The 17,712-nt window shown below is 32.7% G+C and overlaps 2 protein-coding genes across 2 annotated transcripts in view; both read left to right on the forward strand.

Moving 5' to 3' along the window:
* The first annotated feature begins 3,706 nt into the window (after nt 1-3,706).
* LOC108730831 (uncharacterized) lies at nt 3,707-7,830 on the forward strand. The gene is made up of 4 exons (XM_018460758.1): nt 3,707-3,942; nt 4,785-4,960; nt 6,484-6,567; nt 7,420-7,830. Exons 1-4 carry the CDS (start codon nt 3,846-3,848, stop codon nt 7,828-7,830), a joined length of 768 nt encoding a protein of 255 aa, XP_018316260.1. The 5' UTR covers nt 3,707-3,845.
* A 3,033-nt stretch (nt 7,831-10,863) lies between these two features.
* kl-2 (dynein heavy chain 2, axonemal kl-2) overlaps nt 10,864-17,712 on the forward strand; it is a 53,141-nt gene continuing 46,292 nt past the window's right edge. Inside the window, exons 1-5 of the mRNA XM_018461023.1 lie at nt 10,864-11,136; nt 11,725-12,182; nt 13,641-13,777; nt 14,835-15,177; nt 15,711-16,230. Of these exons, the coding sequence (XP_018316525.1) occupies nt 10,926-11,136; nt 11,725-12,182; nt 13,641-13,777; nt 14,835-15,177; nt 15,711-16,230 (1,669 nt within the window). The 5' untranslated portion in view covers nt 10,864-10,925. The remainder of the gene's footprint in view (nt 11,137-11,724; nt 12,183-13,640; nt 13,778-14,834; nt 15,178-15,710; nt 16,231-17,712) is intronic.

Consider the following 17,712-nt stretch of genomic DNA (forward strand, 5'->3'; position numbering starts at 1 on the left):
CAAAATTACTTTAAAAAATGCAAAACTATAAAAAACAATAAAATTATAAAAATGTTTTAACAAATTTAATTTTTCAACTAAATTTTCCTATATTTTAATATTGTTTAAATATAAAAATTAAATACTGTTTAAATACAAAAATTGCAATATAATAATCTTGTTAAAACGTTTTACCAGCAAACACATTTAAATATGTATTTGTTTTATTCGATTAAGTTTTACGTAAGTCCTCGATCCACGCTAACTCCAATGTACCGTGTTTCATAACTAGTTCTTCCTGGCAAAACTCGTCTCAAAACTGTTCTACTTCAATTTCCGTTTTCCGGTCTGCATGGTCTATAGGTATGTTTTGGCGTTTTGGACCATATTTCTAACAGAACTTCAGACAGCTATTACTACTGCTAAGCTATTGGCGAAAATTGTGACGAAGAACCCGAAATGTTTCCTATTGTGAATCTCTCGTCTAATTTCGAAAATATTGACCCATGCTTTTATTTATAATTAAAATTGCATTCTAAGTGTGGCTGAGTCTATATAACTTGTATTACTTGTAGAATTAATTAAATCTTCTTTTTACTTTCTTATATGTTGCACGTTAAAAGATATCATGTGGAAAAACTGTAGAATATTATCGATTTATTTCACGAAATATGTATGATTGAATAACGGTTACGCTTTTTGATTGCGATTCGTAGCGAGTGTGCGCAAGGATATTGCGACAAAAACCCTTGGCAGGACAGATGTCGATTTTCACGCGCTATCTCGTTCTTTCCCAGAGAAAGGGTGCACGAAATAAAGAAAGGGAGAATCGGCGCGACAAAGCCATTCGGGTTCTCTGATCGGTCAATAACGATTTCCCGGGAATATAAATGTCTCCGCGAGCAGCCAACCGACGCCGTTCAATTCGGAGTAGGTCCCGCTTTGCCTTTTAATCTTGTAGCTTCGCCTCTTTTAATCTCGTTCCATCGACCTGCCCCCTCCATAACCAACCTGTGCAATTTCTCCTTTCGCTCGTGTCCGTCGATCTAACCGGATATCTGCGATGGACGCTCTATGCCCTACGCAGAATCACGTACCAGTGAACACGACTCATACAGCCAAGTCAGGATATTTCGCCGATACACGCGGCCTTTGTGATTTGAATCGATGTTTTATGATTATTTTCATGTGCACACAGTAACATGTCATCACTTCGTTAAAGAGTTATAGTTGAAATATAGTAAAAACACTAAAACATAAACGAGAAACACAAACGCGAATTTTTTGTTTATTCAAAAAATAAAGCTGATGCACATTTAAACTTTAAATTTTAGGAAAAACGATTAACCCTTTATGGTTACACTGGGTCAAAATAACTCGAACGTCGTCTTTTACGCTAAATTCTAATATATGTTTACGATTTTTAGTGTTAACATTAAATTTTTCACAAAAACGCCACTATTCCATTTTCTTAAAGAATAAAATTATATACTGTATTTTTTTTTAATTATTGCAACTATAATAATATTGTCGATTTGGTAACACTTTAAAGATGAGTTCAGGTCATTTTCACTCAGAGTAACCATAGTGTGGCTTTTTAGAAGTGTGACCATGAAGAGTTAAAAATGGTATAGAATTAATATTATTAAATATTGTCAATTTAATATATGATATTTTATATTACTACTCTAGTATTGTTCATGATTTTGTTTAAAAAAAAAAATTACGAAATACTCCACATTTATATTTATAGCGACATTAAAAACATTTTATTATTGTATGCAGAAATTATATTTCTGACCTTTTTAATTCATTTTTCATTTTCAATGTTATGAAATGAAACAAAGAAAATCTTACGTGATATTAAAATACGTAATGAAGTAGAAAATCGAAAGCGTCAATATAATATACTGGCCTCTTTCTTTTATATTCGCCAACTACAAACGTTTTTGCTTTATTTGCAAATAAAATTTATTATTGACTTTTGAAATAACAATAAATATGTAAATGCTGAAAGAAACCGGATGATAGATAACAATTAAGTTGAATGAAAGAAACATAGATAATAATATCGAATTTTAGAAATGCATTTATTTAAAAGTCAACAATTTTATTAAAAATTGCAATTAGCAATATTAATAATTATAGCGAATATGTTTCTATTCATATAACTTATCAACAAATCATAATTCATGAATAGATGCAGTATGATACTTTCTTTCATTAACAATCTAATATCTAAATCTAAATCTAATATCTAATATCTAAAAATCTCTAAAATATGTGATATGTATAATAATATTAATATTTAAATTTTATGTATCGAATGTTCAAACTAAACGCCATATAATAATGATAATATTATTTCCTGCAAATTGCACTTTTTTCTAATTAAAGCTATTTTAATTTTATGTTTTACTACCTACTTTCATGTTTCTGAAATCGATCTTGACATCGAGGATAACAAAAGTCGATTTTCATTATTAAAAGAGATCATCCCGTATTAATACGTCTTATAACAAGTGCAATAATTATTCACGTACAAAATGCATATGATTGCAAATGAGGCAGCTACTTCGAAATGAGGTAATGCACGTAATTTTAACGAATAAACGGCCACAATGAACCTAATAAACTGAAGTTTTGCGATTTGCTCACCAGAACGTGTAATGTGTGCAACGAGGTGGAAAGTTTTCATTAGCTCTGCAAAGCTTCAATTTATTGGAAGAGATAACTTATACATAATAATAATAATAGAGATAAATGTATATGTTTATAAATATGTATATTTAAAATTTAAATATATTAAGAAGTTAAATAAGCACAAAAAATATGTGAAATTAATTGTCACTTGTTTCTATCTAACAGCAAAAAAATGTGAACTCTGTAAAATTTTGTTTTATACATATAAGTATTGTTTAATATATCTTCCTTCTATTCTAAAAACTCTTCTTTATGAACCTTTATATATGCAATTCCATAAGAAATCCGCAACAAAAAATGATATATTAATTAAAATCTTAATTTTTTTAGAAATAATGTCATAATAAACTACTTAATCGTGCTTATGCCGTTTAATATCTGGTTTTTATTGTTTTTTCAGAAAATTTTAATTAAATCTATATTCATAATTTTCTCAAATATTAATTAATTGGAAAATTATTAATAATGTACAATATGTTCCGTACTGATGCTTTTATATGATAAATGCGTACTTTTATTTCTGAAATTTTATAATATATGTAACGTGTGAAGTACGTATGTGCTAAATGCGCACTAACATCATAATAAGCATTCTGAATACGGACTTATGTTATTAATAATGATGATATTAATTGGAATATAAAAATAAAGTAGGTCGTTTACTTAAAAAAAATTGGGTGATTAGGCCTGGATTAATAATGCGATATCTTGTATAAAACATCATTCTTGACAAAATGAATTGGTACAGATTATTAAATTAAATTAAATTTATTAACATTTTTTAATTTAAGTTATTAAATCAAAAACAAAATTTTACAATGATTATTCACAGAGAAATGGTGAAAATATTTTACAAATATTCTATATACTACCAATCATTTTTGTATATAGTCTATATCTAATAATTTAAACAGCGACTGAAGACGATACTTTTTTCGAGATATTGAGAACCCCTTCGACAACGAACGATCGGTCTCCAAAAGCCGATCTACTGCCGAGACCACTCCTCTTGCTCACGGGCAACTTCGCGGTGGTGCTTCAGGATATCTACGGCGAAAACGCTGAAAGATTCGCTGCCGTAACAGTCGGACCGGGCGCATAAATCAGCTGCACAGACTCGTGTGAGAGAGGTGACGACGCCGGCAGGCCACCCCGTCAATAAAATGCAAAGACGGAGAAATAAAGTTAAAGATAAGCCGCCCCCGGACCCACGCCGAGAGTACTTGGACGCCGAGTCCAGCGATGAAGCGGAAAGGCTCGGTAAGATTTACGAGAAAAATATTAAACGCACCCACTTCTCCGTTTCAACTTTCTCGATTTTCCGCTCCTTTCCCGACTTCGCTTCTTCGCTCCGCCTGTCCTATTTTCGACACTTTCGGGCCCGTCGTTTTCAACCTCTGTCTCGTACGACCTCATCGCGCACTCCAATTCCGCCGTTAAATCCGAAGATACCGCAAAATCGATTACGGAACAAGCAACACACTTTCGTGAAAGGAATATTAAATACTTTCGTTTTTCACAATTCTCAACTCGATCTGTTTGTTACCCGCTTTTTTATTTCGACCTCCATCTTTTCCAAATACCTCAATTTCCAATTTCCACAAATCGCGACATGTTTATTCCATTACCGCTCTGTGCGCGATATCTGCGATTGATACATGCAACTGATACATTTTTGAATACTTCATTATACAGCGCGGCGCTGATTAATTAAGCAGGATTGGCTTATTTAATTCATTTTCTAGTTTGCACCAGTCATTACAGCGGACATAATTTCCTCGATACTTCTGCAAATATTAACAAGGCAGCAATAATAACGACCACGTTAGCCATAATGCGGCTAATTTGAAGCAAGTCGCTCGACAGGGACGCACATTCAAATTTCGACACGGATTCGACGATGGCCGCGTCCAATTTGCAATTACAATGGCTGTTTTGTATGCTCCCACGAGTGCATTTGGTAACCATAAATTCCGTGATAACTTTAAAGACGAAACAGATGTAACAGATGTATGATTATGCATCAAGAATACTTGATATTAATGAGCCAATTTTCATTTCAATTTCAACAATTTCAATAATTATGACATATCATACATAAGCCGGCCACTTGCAACGATTAATCGGTCATTCGCAGGTTCCGCGCTGTTGCAGGTTCCTAATTTGTCTCCAGGATTATGGTAATTTACCCTTCGACCTCAATCGTACCCGCCGTGTGTTGGAAGATGAACCTAATTCGTCCTCTCACGAGTTCTCATGGTACTTGCACGATTCAAAAGTAGGTAAACTGGATAAACCGATAATCTATATGCGAGCTGCCTGCATCTATCTGCCCTGACGCAAACTAACGTTATTACTCACAATTCTTCCTATTCAAACACGGTAGGATCTACAAACCCTTAATCCGCAAACAATTAACGTTACGTATGATCGAGGACGGCGATTTCATCACGAGTTAGCTGCGGTAAAATGCTTTGTCTGATCTCACATTAATTCACAGAGTCGGATGATTTTAATTATTCATGCGACAAAGTAACTGTACACTTTGACAGTGCATTTAAAAAGATGAGAAATAGCCCTTTATTGTCCTTATATATTCATATTTTAAGTATATTCGTCTTAGAAAATATCTGGTATTTATAATATTTGAGATTTATATAAATTGGATTTATATTTTCCTTGTATAGTAATTCTAAATGACACGTCTGTGAGATAAACAATTATTTTAATATTAAAATAATGAAGAAGTTATGAATAACAAGCAGAACACAAGTCATCATGATGTTAAAATGACATCAGAGTGGCTCCTAAATAATTACTAAAAGTTATTTTTCAATCAGTTACCATTCATTTTAACGTTATTTTTACGTTATAGTAACTTGTTGTTCTGCTTGGGTGAAAGATTGATTTTGCTACAGAAAGATTGATTTTGCTGGAGTATCTAAAAATTTAGTTATATGTAGATATAGATTTGAAAATAATTTTATTGAATCATCAAAATAATTACGTAAGAATCTCAAGCACGATGAGTAATGCTATAAAAAGTTTGGACATTCTAGTAACTAGTTTGAACATTTTACAAAATGATTTTGACGATTCCAACAAAATTTTCAGATCTAGCTAAATTTTTAGGGACTTCAACAGAATCGTCCCTTCAATGTTGTCCATTATTTTTCATTATTAACTTAAATCCTAAAATTTGGCATAAATATATCCACAACTTATCTCCCTATTTCATGCTAAATAATTCTAATAATTTTTTTAAGAACAACGATTTTTGAGAGAAATATATATCTGAGACCGATAAGTCGTTGCAAGTCGCCAAAGAAGACATCGTCGTATCTGCATAATGTTCGCCATCATAGCGGGATAAATTGCCCCAACGTGGCCTACGGTAGCATCTCGATCGCGACGCGACGTGTTTCCTCTTCCTTCGATTTATTAGCTACTCGCGATTTATAGTTCCTATTAGATTGTCAAGAGTAAAGACATGGGTGGCGGCGATGGCCTAGCGATGGAACTGAGACGTGGAGAAGGCCTGAGGAATGATAGGGACGAATGAGAGATCCTCTTGAAACGAATGTCTTCTATTTAACCGGGATGGCGAATTTAGGAGGGCACATTGCGCCGTTCCAATTGACGACTAACGAACGGCCAACGCGTCCTTTAGAATTTGTTTCCTCTGTCCAATGCCCTTTATATTAGTTACGAGATCGCCTTTCCAACAATAAATGTCGTCAAATGCACAGAGAGATAGAATCTCGCTGTGCAACCGCGGCATCATCTTGCGATCTACGATAGAGATTATCGAACGGGATGAATATTGTTGCAGATAAAAAAGAGGTGCTACGTCCTATATATGAGGCGAATGAATTAGATGAATTGGTAAGTTTGAGTATTTTTCTTAGATTAACAATCTAAAATTATTTCAAACAAACTATGATATGTAATTTTAAGATTGAATTACAGTTTATATACGGAAAGAACGATTTTGCCGCAGAAATACTAAAAAATTTAGGTAAATATAGATCTAAAAATGATTTCGTTGAGCTATCAAAATAATTATATAGAACGCTTAAGCTAGTTGCTAAAATGCTTAAAAATTTTGCAGCATTGTTCGTTATGTTTAAATTAAAAAAACTTTCATTATTTTGATGATCTCTCTAACAAAAATTATTTTTAGATCTGTAAATAATTTTAGCAAGATTATTCTTTCCATGTACGTTCGAAAAGATATAGTTAATGATTTAACTTTTATATATATATAGTATTTATTCTAATATTTATTCCATAAGGACATGTGCATAAATACAGTATCCTTTAATTATATCAGTTACAAGCAAATAATTACATTCAAATAATTACTTTAAAATTTCAATTACATTCTACATTGAGATAATATACAGTATGCGCTAAAAAAAATGCGACTCTCTTTTAATCACTATTATGTCTGCTGAGTGTGACACAGTAACGCAGTGATTGCAATTAAAGGAAATCATATCGAATAAATATTTGGTAGAAGGACAAAATATTTGTGATATAATCAAATTTGCCCCCGTCTCCACTCACTTTATTTAATTAAACTGACAACTTAAGTGTTAGTTATGAGAGTCGCATTTTTTTGGCGCATACTGTACTACTTCTAGAAATAATATACGATGTCATTGAAAAATAAAAATTGATTTATTAGTTCGGATTAGAAGTAAGTATTCATAAAAATTCGATGCCTTTTCTCAGGTTCAGTGTGTTAAGGATATGACGACTCTGAGCGGTCTGACGGACGACGATTGGACGTGGAAATGTGACATGGACATTCGCGAGTTCTTCCACGAACCGAGCATTCCGGTCCTCTGCATTTATCACGTGAACGGCAGTCTGACCACAGAATTTTCATTTCCTACGGTGCCTGTGCACGAGCTAACCTACTTCGTGAGACAGCCCAACGAGATTCTCTACCCGGAGAACTTTCGCGAACGCATTCTCTTCGGGTCGATGAACGACAAGGTGGAGAGCTATATACTAGGCATCATCCAGAACATGTTCGCACCGATCTTCTTCGCAATCGAAACCTGGCCCGACAGTATCCTTTTGCCCTCCGTCTCTGTTATCACATTGCCATCAAAGTACCCAATTAACTCGAGTTACTAACGCGAAAAGTTTCGTGAGGTATCGGGCCAAACAGCACGAATCCGTAGAACGAATGAACTGACTATATAACGATAGGCCAACAGGAAAATTTGGCGAAGTTTCTTCATTTTTTGCTTCTCTTTCTCTTTTTTTTTTCATTTCATCTCAGTAAATAATGTACGTGTACAGATCGCGAGTTACAGAACTTTAATTGGGTCCAGACACGATATCCCGTCGGTCTTCTCGGCAACTCCCCGAGTGACCCACTTGAGGTTGGACTTCACCGTATAATGTAAATTCTGTTTAACTTTCAAATCCCGTTGCGCGCGCGCGAAACGCTCGCGACCAGTTGATTTTGTAGTGGGTGGTGATTTAAAGTTTTTCGCGGATTTAAAGGTACGTTTAAAAAGCTTCACCAGCGAAAGGCGCCCAAGAGAGACATCACGCGTTTTATCTCTCGCTCGGATCCATGATTCAATCCGATATATATCTGTTCTGATATATGATCGATTTTTGCGAAGCAATTTCAATCCAATCGAACCAATTGAGTTTTCGAACATTCTGCCGTAGTCTATTTTATTGCGTAAATTCTAGTCTTCTTGTTTTCCTCTGGATAACATGTGTAATTAGTACGTTCTATTCTCTAAATTTATACTGCTTTCATATTAACGCTTGAATTCTTCTTTAACCTTTCATTCTTTGTATCCAAGACCTTCCTGGCTTTATAAATTCGTTCTTAATTGTAAAACAATTTAAAAAATTTTGTATTTATCTACTTGGAAAGAACCATTTTGCTGAAGTATCTAAAAATTTAGACAGATACAGATTTGAAAATAATTTTGTTGGACTAATAATTATGTAGGATATTTAAGCATGACGATAATGTTGTAAAAAGCTTTGACTACCTAATAATCAATTTGAGCGTTCTTTATAATCATTTTGCTGGCAACAAAATTATTTTCAAATTTATATCTAGTTACTAGTACAGTTTTAGATGCTTCATTAAAACCATCCTTTCTTTGTAAAGAATATATAAAATTAAATGTATATTATTAATATTTATTTAATTTTGTAAATTATAAAAAAAACAATGAAAATTGAAGTATAATATTGAGGTGTCAGAAACATCTCGTGCGAATAATTTACATTAAAAAACTACTGATTGAGTAATGTAGGATTAAATACTACAAGGTTTTTAATTGATTATTTAAATTTTTGTATCTATTTTTTCTAACAAAATTGATATCTAATGTTTCTGATCAACCGGTGTAATAGATAATAAAAATTTCATGGTTTAGTCGTAATTTAGGTCAATCGTGTCGACTGCTAGCGAATAATCTCGCATATACGCTAAAGACGATCGATAAGTGGCTGTAGTTTCAATCGACAGCGGTGACAAAGGAGCCACGACGGGCCAGTCTTACAATGCCAAGGGCGATCATCGCGATCGTCCATAGTTGCTCCGGCTTAAGGTCATAACAATCTAACGTGATGACATTACCAAGTGAATTTCCAACTTTAGCGCTGCAATCCCGTTACCGCAACGCACGACGCAAAGTTCCGGCCTGGTCCCGCGGGGGACGGGACGGGAAAGTGGGGACGCCTGGGAATTGCACGAAAGTTATTATTACCATAATTTTCGGCTAAATGCACTGCACAACTCACCGCCGCTGGTAAATCCAGCGTCGATGTTTGCCCACGTACGCGAACGGGATTACTTCGCCGTCGAGTTAGAAACGATTGCATTGCATTCGTACGGGAGCCACTTCATTATTTTCTAATGGATCCTGAGCGGATTTTAACTGGATCGAAGCGTCTCTTTGCTAATTGTATTAGGACGCCCAACAACTCCGCTCACGCGTCGCGCTTTTTATCCTCCTAAATGTATACGTAGCGATCGCGGATTCATTCTTGAATTATGCCTCAAACTATTGTTCTTATAGCCGTGATGATTAATGCGAGATCAACGCAATGCTTATAAAACGTACATGTCAATAAATTAGTGATAGCTTTAACGAAGTTTACAAAACACGTAGACTTCATACGGAAAGAACGATTTTTGCTGAGATTTCGTTGAAATATCTAAAAACTTAGCTAAATACAGATCTGAAAATAATTTGAACTATTAAAATATAATAATTAAGTGGAAAACTCAAGTATGATGAGCAATGCTGCAAAAACTTTTGACATCCTAGCTTCAGTGTTCTATATAATTATTTTGATGGTCCAATAAGATGATTTTTAGATTTAGCTAAATTTTTACTTCAGCAAAACCGTCCTTTTTGTGCAAAGATAAAAAAAATAGATGATATTGCTTCTTTAGTTAAAATTTAACATATTAAAAACGTGAGTTTTCGAGTTATTACGAGGAATGAGTTAAATGAACATTATTCTTATCTCATTAAATTTGAATTTAATTTTAATTAAAAAATAATTAAAAAATTATCAAAATCATTATATGTAAAAAAAGGAGTTTTAAAAAATCATTAAAAACGTAATTTTTTAATGACTGTGAAACGAAAATAATAGAAATAACATTTGATATTATAAGTTAAAAATATATTCTTTTTGTCTTATTATTTGGTTAGTCAAAAATTTTCTCTCACTTTAAAAAATAATTTTTCTTTTTTTTGAGAGAAATTCAATTCTTTGAGTTATGTCACTTTTAAAGTATGGAAGCGATATGATGTTTTTTTTTTACATTAATCATTAAGTTTGACATATGGTTCACTTCAAGTGCAAAACGATCATGTTCTTTTTCCAATTTTTGTATTCGCTAAGATTTACAGCTGCACGCTTCAGTTGTAAATTGATGTGACAATGACGATGTAGTGTAGTCAATCACTTTCGATATACAGCGGACAATTCAACTCAATAAATCTCCATCAGCGGACGTATCGCGAGGATACATACTACAATTCTATGTGATAGACGCCTGGACAGCTTGAACGGTATAAAAAATAGTAGTAGTATTGGGAACAGCGATAACGAGGTCCGATGTCGTATCACGTTCCTGGATTTTCTTTTCCTTAATCGCACCAAACACATGTGTGAAAGCGGACTTCTGCACCCAACTGGACACCTTCTTGTGCAATTTAACGGACCTCACGTACAAAATGCTGGGCTTAACCGTGATATATGTACCTCTGGAGAGTAGGGAGTTCACCACGGAGGAGGGTAGCGCCGATAAGGAGTTGGTGAAGAGGCTGGAGGGTGTGGTGGCCTATTGGAACACCCAAATCAAAATAGCTCTCTCTGATCAGGAACAAGCAAGCCCGCATGAGTTACTGTGCCTCGACGACGAATATGACTTCTGGACTTATCGATGTAAGTGCTTACTACTAGGAAAAGACGTAGTGGCTGCGAGAAGAAAACAGAGAGGATAGAATCGTTTCCCGATAATATATGTCCGGAAATTTCTTAGGAGGAACAAAAGTTTCCTTTAATGTGACATTTTAATGGAATCCCTCTTTGTAACTCATAGAGTTAAGAAGAAACTTAACATTATCTGTAGCATTTGATCACACAATATTCATAACTCGTATATAAATGTTAAATTTTTACACGTTTACATTGTATTTGTTTTATGTGAATTTTATTTATAGATAAGCAAATTGTGAATTTAAATCTATATTCAGAGGGAATGACATAAGGATAGTATATATAAAGGTAACAACAATGCAAGTTTCATTTATAAAATTAATGTATTTAGTTGAATAAACTATTATTGTTAATAAAACTAAAATAATTTATTTAACTATGTATTACATTAATTCTACATATAAAATTTGTATATATAGTTGACATTTTTATAGTTGCCATGTTTTTCTGTAAGTGTAGAAATTTTGGGAAGATTGTACACAGACGTTGCTGTATTAATTTGTTTAAATATATGCTTCTTTTTCTTTACGCCAGACGACAATCTCTGCGGTTTGAATTATCAACTACATAGAGAAACGGTGGAGCTTATTATCAACATATTATTGGCTGCGCAGTCCACTTATATACGTCAGTTCCTGATGTTGAAGGACGAGATCGAGCATGGTATGGTCGAAGCGAAATCGAACATTGAGTTCTTGAGCATTCTGGAGGACACTCTCGCCGAGTTGAAGACTTGTACAACTCCTGCGAGCGTGGCTCAATATCTGCCAAAAATGATGCATCTCTTCAGGACGATTTGGCTGAATTCCCCTTTCTACAATACCCGCGAGAGGATAAGCAATCTCTTCACCGCGCTCAGCAACCAGATTGTCGTCATGTGCAAAGGATTTATCAATCTGGCAGATGTATTTGCGGGGAAAACCAGAAAGAGTATGAAGATCTTTGACGAGTGTATCAAACTGTGTGAGAATTATAAGACTCTCTATCATAAAGTAAGACTCGTTGAAAACATCTTGTAATAATACATTTTACATATAAGAATATAATGTATATATTCTACATGTAAAAATATAAGAACATCATATAAGTCTTGAAAAATATTCTTGCAAAAACATAAAACATTTTATGAAATATCATATATTCTAGCTTATTGTAATATTATATAAAATTGTAAAGTAAGATAAATTACTCGCTGCGTACAGCAAGTCACATATCTTTTCAACATTTAATTATTATATACCTTACGCTTTAATTATTACACGCTATCAAAGTTCAATTTAAGTTAAAACTTCTCTTTGAATTTTTGCATAAAAGGAAAAATATTTTTAGCCGAATTTTACTATAACTTTAAGTAATTTAATAAGTCTTTCTGTAATAATTATAACGATGAAGAAGTATTCTCAGATTTTGTACACGTATTTATTTTAATAATTAATAAGGAAAAGTACATCTTTGTAAAGTACGTGTAAGTTCAAAGGCCGTTTTGTGACCTTATATATGATGTGCGTATAAAACATAGTGCTTTATGCTGTCTGCAAATTCACCTTCCAGTAGGTGAGTTAAACTCCCATTAAATTATGTGTGCACGGCTACTTTAGCTACTTAGAGTCCTTGTTGGACAACCCGAGGATGAATTTCTCCGTTAATACGGAAGTTACAAAGTGATTTTAGTGGTAATTGTGATTAGATATGATAATTCAAAGCGCGAAGCGAGGCAGCAATTTTCTATGAATTTAAAGTCAAACAAATAATTACTTGCGGTAACACTTGATAGAATTAACTTAGCGAGAGAGATGGAATGCCTATGCATGACTCGAAGGACGCTTCTTATAAGTACAAAGTGGCGAAAAAGAGCTTTCGCTTTAAGTTGAGATCGCAATATAACACCGACTTACGCTTTTCCCGTGGGTAGATAAGCCAGAATAGAGATGGGAATTGGGAAACGATGTGACGCGACGGCTCTCTCGACTACTTGTTCTCGAGTTGCGCTAGGGGTTAGCACGCCATGTGCCCGAAGGGATAGGTGACACGACTTCTTAGACTTTTGTGCAGAAATCCGTGCAATCGCGTTACATAGCGGATTTCACGGATCGCTAACGCGCGTATTCAGTCCTTCCGGTTTTTCGCATTTTTACTTTTTGTGTAATACTTCGTGTAAAAGTGGATAATAATAATAAAATGTCTTTACGAACATTTTTTCGACTTTTGTTGACAAAGTAAAATCGAAACGAATTTGCACAAGATTTTCGCTGTTCATGAATTGACACAACAAACCTTCCGTTTTGATCAGTTTCTACTTTATATCTTTATTAGAATAGAATCCAAATACTTAGCAAAATATATTTTATTTGAGTGTCAACACTTAAAACCAAAATTTTAATTTGCATCACTGATCGATCGATTTAGTATATTTATTAATATTTAATAAAATAAATTCTTTTCTGTTCTAGATCGTGAGCGCTCACATCAATCTCACGCACCACTCCTGGGACTTAGACACGAAGAGCATATTTCGTTACATCAACGTTTTCATCGGCAGGTGTCAAGATATGATCGAGATTTGTCAAGCAATGATTGATTTTGCAAGGTATTTTACAAATACTGCACAGCATATAACCAACGATAAAACTGCATACACTACCTCATCTTTTAACTTTTATTTTTGTTTTTCATTTATAAACAACGTTTTTTTTAATTTGCTGCGGTGTATACAAAATAGTCCACTTTATCCTTTTTTTACGGTTGAATAAATGTGAAGTAATAATTTTACTTCTTTTTTTATGGGACTGTTGTTCTATAAAATATACCGTTAAATGTTACATAGTTATAATTAGTTTTATCTAACTAAACTTTTTTATACAAAACTTTGAATATATAGAATAATAATAGATAAAAATAACGTTGGTCGACAAAATTTTATTTTTCTTATGTTAAACTGATATAATAAGAATCTTATAGTGTTTTATTCCCTGATTTCAAATCTATTTGTCAAATTTATGGAAGACAGAGCTTTTGAGTAACATGCATTTAAAAATTTTGTAAATTTTAATATTTTTCGATAATTCATTTGTTGTCAAAATTCAATCATTTATTAAATTGATCTATTAGAGTGTCTCTAATAATATTTCTTTAGCTGATTTACAATCTGTTTACTGCATTTACGAGAAAATAAAAAATTTTTCGACTTATCCCTTCTACTATATGTATAAATAAGTGATTCATAATTAATAGCTGTAATAATTAACATAATTAACATTTGCTGTTCATTATAAAAGTTATCAAAGAAAAATAAATTACTTTAATTTAAAAAAAAACCTTATACACAATGATAATAAGATTGATATACAATGAGCTGTTGTTAGCAACATATTTAAGCTTTTAGTTTTTAAAAAGAGATATGACGGTTAGAAGAAATTGAAGCTCATAAGATAAACTCTAATCTTATTTTCAGAATCAGCATCAGAAAATACATAAGAGAGAAAGAGAGAGAGAGAGAGAGAATCAACCAAAATTACTCATTTAATAAAATTATTGTCGACCAGTGTAATTAGATATTAGATTATTCCAGAGTTGGAATTTGCTCAAACAAACATTAATATTTTCGTAATAGTAGCTGCAAGTAACAATATGACTTTTCAACGCAGATTGGATGAGACCACTCAAATTTTAAGTCCTAAATTCAGTGGTACAAATGGGGAAGAGCATGAAAGGGTATGCCAAAAGATCGAAAGACTCTTTTATGATTCTATGAGTAAAATCGAAGCGATTTCATACAAGATTTTCACTGTTCACGAATCTACGTGGCATGATGATATGATCATATTTCGTACCGAAATGAAGGACTTAGAGATAATGATCGAAAACTTGATAGCCATAGTCTTCATGAACGTTAATAATATTCAAGAAGGAATAGAGAATTTACGGAGCTTCTACAATTACTTGAATCGCAAGAATTTAAAGTTCCTATTTGATAGCAAAAATAGCAGTGTAAGAAGGACTCAATAATTCGTAAATAAAAATTATTTTTTAGATATAATTAATTATGCATTTATGGTCTCATTTTAAAAATAAACTTTTGAGGATATTACAGAAACTTAAATGAAGAAATAGCAATATAATAATTTCCCAGAAAACAAGCTGACATTATTTGACATCAAAATGACATCTTAAGATGTCAAAATTATAAAAAACGTCAGCTTGTTTTCTGAATTATTTTTATTTGTTAATTTAATTAGTAAATAATTTTTTTTCATCTCGAGAAGCATGAAGAAAATTTGCAAAAGCATTTTATGTATACAATTTATTATCTTATTAGCTTTTTATAATTCTATACAAGAAAAAGAATTTAAAATTTACTGAAAAATTTATATATGTGAAACTTATCTTTTTATCAGTTTGTATTGTTATGTTGCCTAAATAATCAAATTTTAAATAAATCTTTTTAGAGATTTCTAAATTACTGAAGTCATATTTTAAATTGTTGGAGCAATCAGTAAAATTTAAAACTAATAATTTCCAAGGTATGGCAGATCTTAGCCGAAGATATTCAACGGACAAAGCAGGAGGTTCTGAATGAGAAGGAAGAATATTCGTCGATCACCCCGTACTACGCCGGTAGAGCGTTGAATCTTCGTTTGAAAGGTGACCGTCTATTATCGATGCGAAAGCTGCTGGAGAAGGCCGAGTGGATGCCCTATTGCGGTATGAGCGAAGAGATTTATCATCAAGAAGATATCGTGATCAGATCCATCGAGGACTCCATGAAGGAACTGCACATAAAATGGTTGCACGATGTTGGCGATAACCCGCGCGCGCGACTCGATCGCTGTCTGATGCGACGAAGTGACAGCAAACCCGGCTTGCTGGAGTGTAACATCGATCCTAATATTCTGAATCTCTATCGCGAGTGTTTCTATTGGATCAGCTTGAGATTCAACATACCCGTGCACATACGACAGATATACGACAAGTGGGATACGTTACGCTTTATCTGCGAAAGCGTCCTCGCCGTCACGTTGGCGTACAACAAGATTATTGAAGGTTTGCTTTCAATATTCAATTATCATATGAAATACATTCTGTAGAAGAAGATATTACTTCTTCACTTTCTAAAAAAAATTATTGCTCTTAATGATAAGAATTTTTGTTAAGAGCAATGATATGTTAATAAATGCATAAAATTTTAATTATTTTAAACATGATAGCAATTTTATCATAAAATTCAATGATGTAAAGATAAGAAAAATAATATTTCTCAGTTACACAAACCTGCATGATTTTTGCTATTTGGAATAGGATAATAGTTTTCCATAATTTTTTATGTGTCGATTCCGTAAGTGACAATATTTTATCATAGTAAGAAAAATTTTTGAAAAAAATGAGGTTGAAGCGCCTGAAAAATGCGTTCTTGGATATTTTTTAAAATTCATAGCTAATGAATTCGACGAGCAAAATATTTCGAAAAGAGTTCAAATTAATGCTTTAATATTGTTTTTTAATATAAAAATATCGAATCTTGTACAGATGGCATCGAATCTCTGGCGTTTTATTTTTAGGAGTGGATGTAGTCGCACAATGTCAAGTGTATCGATTGCTCTGTGCAATTCCCGTGTATAAAATTTTTATGCAGTTACATAAAATTTTATATTTAGTAAAAAGTTTTATAATAGACGCAACTTATATAATTATTTTGTAATAGAATTACGGAGTCAATTTTTTGAAAAATCGTTGTGTTTCAAAAATTGTTTAAACAAATGAAAAAAAACCATTTTTATTACAAAGGAGCATCTTCAGTCCCATGTATTAAATTCACTATTGAAATTTTTACTATTTACAATGGTATTTCGCACTGGAACTGTATAGGGCAATCGTTTTATGATACTCTCTCTCTCTCTCTCTGTGCAACAATTCATCTCTAAAAATAAAGCGTCAGAGATTCGACGCTGGCTGTAGAAGATTTGATATTTTTATGTTAAAGTAAAATATCCAATTATTAATTTAAGACCTTTTTGAAATCTTTCTCAGATCGGTTTCATCAGCTACGAATTTTTCCAAAAACACGTGTTTCAATCTCATTTTTGTCTAACGTGATAGAAACAGTTTCATTTATAGATTCAACACATTAAAAAAAAACTATGGAAAACTATTCTTCTTTCTCAAACAACAAAAGAATTAAATTTTGTAGACCTGTTTGTTTTTAAAAACTTCCTTGACAAGTATATATCATATTTAATTATGAAAATATAAAATAAATATGTTAATATTCAACATGTAATTAAAAAAATTATTTTTGTTATCTCTACAATTAATCAAATTTTTTTAATGCATGCAACCGTGATTCATTGAAGAACTTAACAAATTTTGGAAATTATTTCATATGTGTGACATTGCATTCTATAACTTACATCTGGATATACGTGTACAGTGAATATAGAACAGCTAAATTTATTTTTCCTAAGCTGTAATAAAAAGTCCCCCAGCTAAAATGTAAGTGCTTATGCAAATATCATGATGACACGATTC

Source organism: Mycetomoellerius zeteki, unplaced genomic scaffold, assembly GCF_001594055.1.
Source record: "Mycetomoellerius zeteki isolate Tzet28-1 unplaced genomic scaffold, Tzet1.0 scaffold98, whole genome shotgun sequence".
NCBI lineage: Eukaryota > Metazoa > Arthropoda > Insecta > Hymenoptera > Formicidae > Mycetomoellerius > Mycetomoellerius zeteki.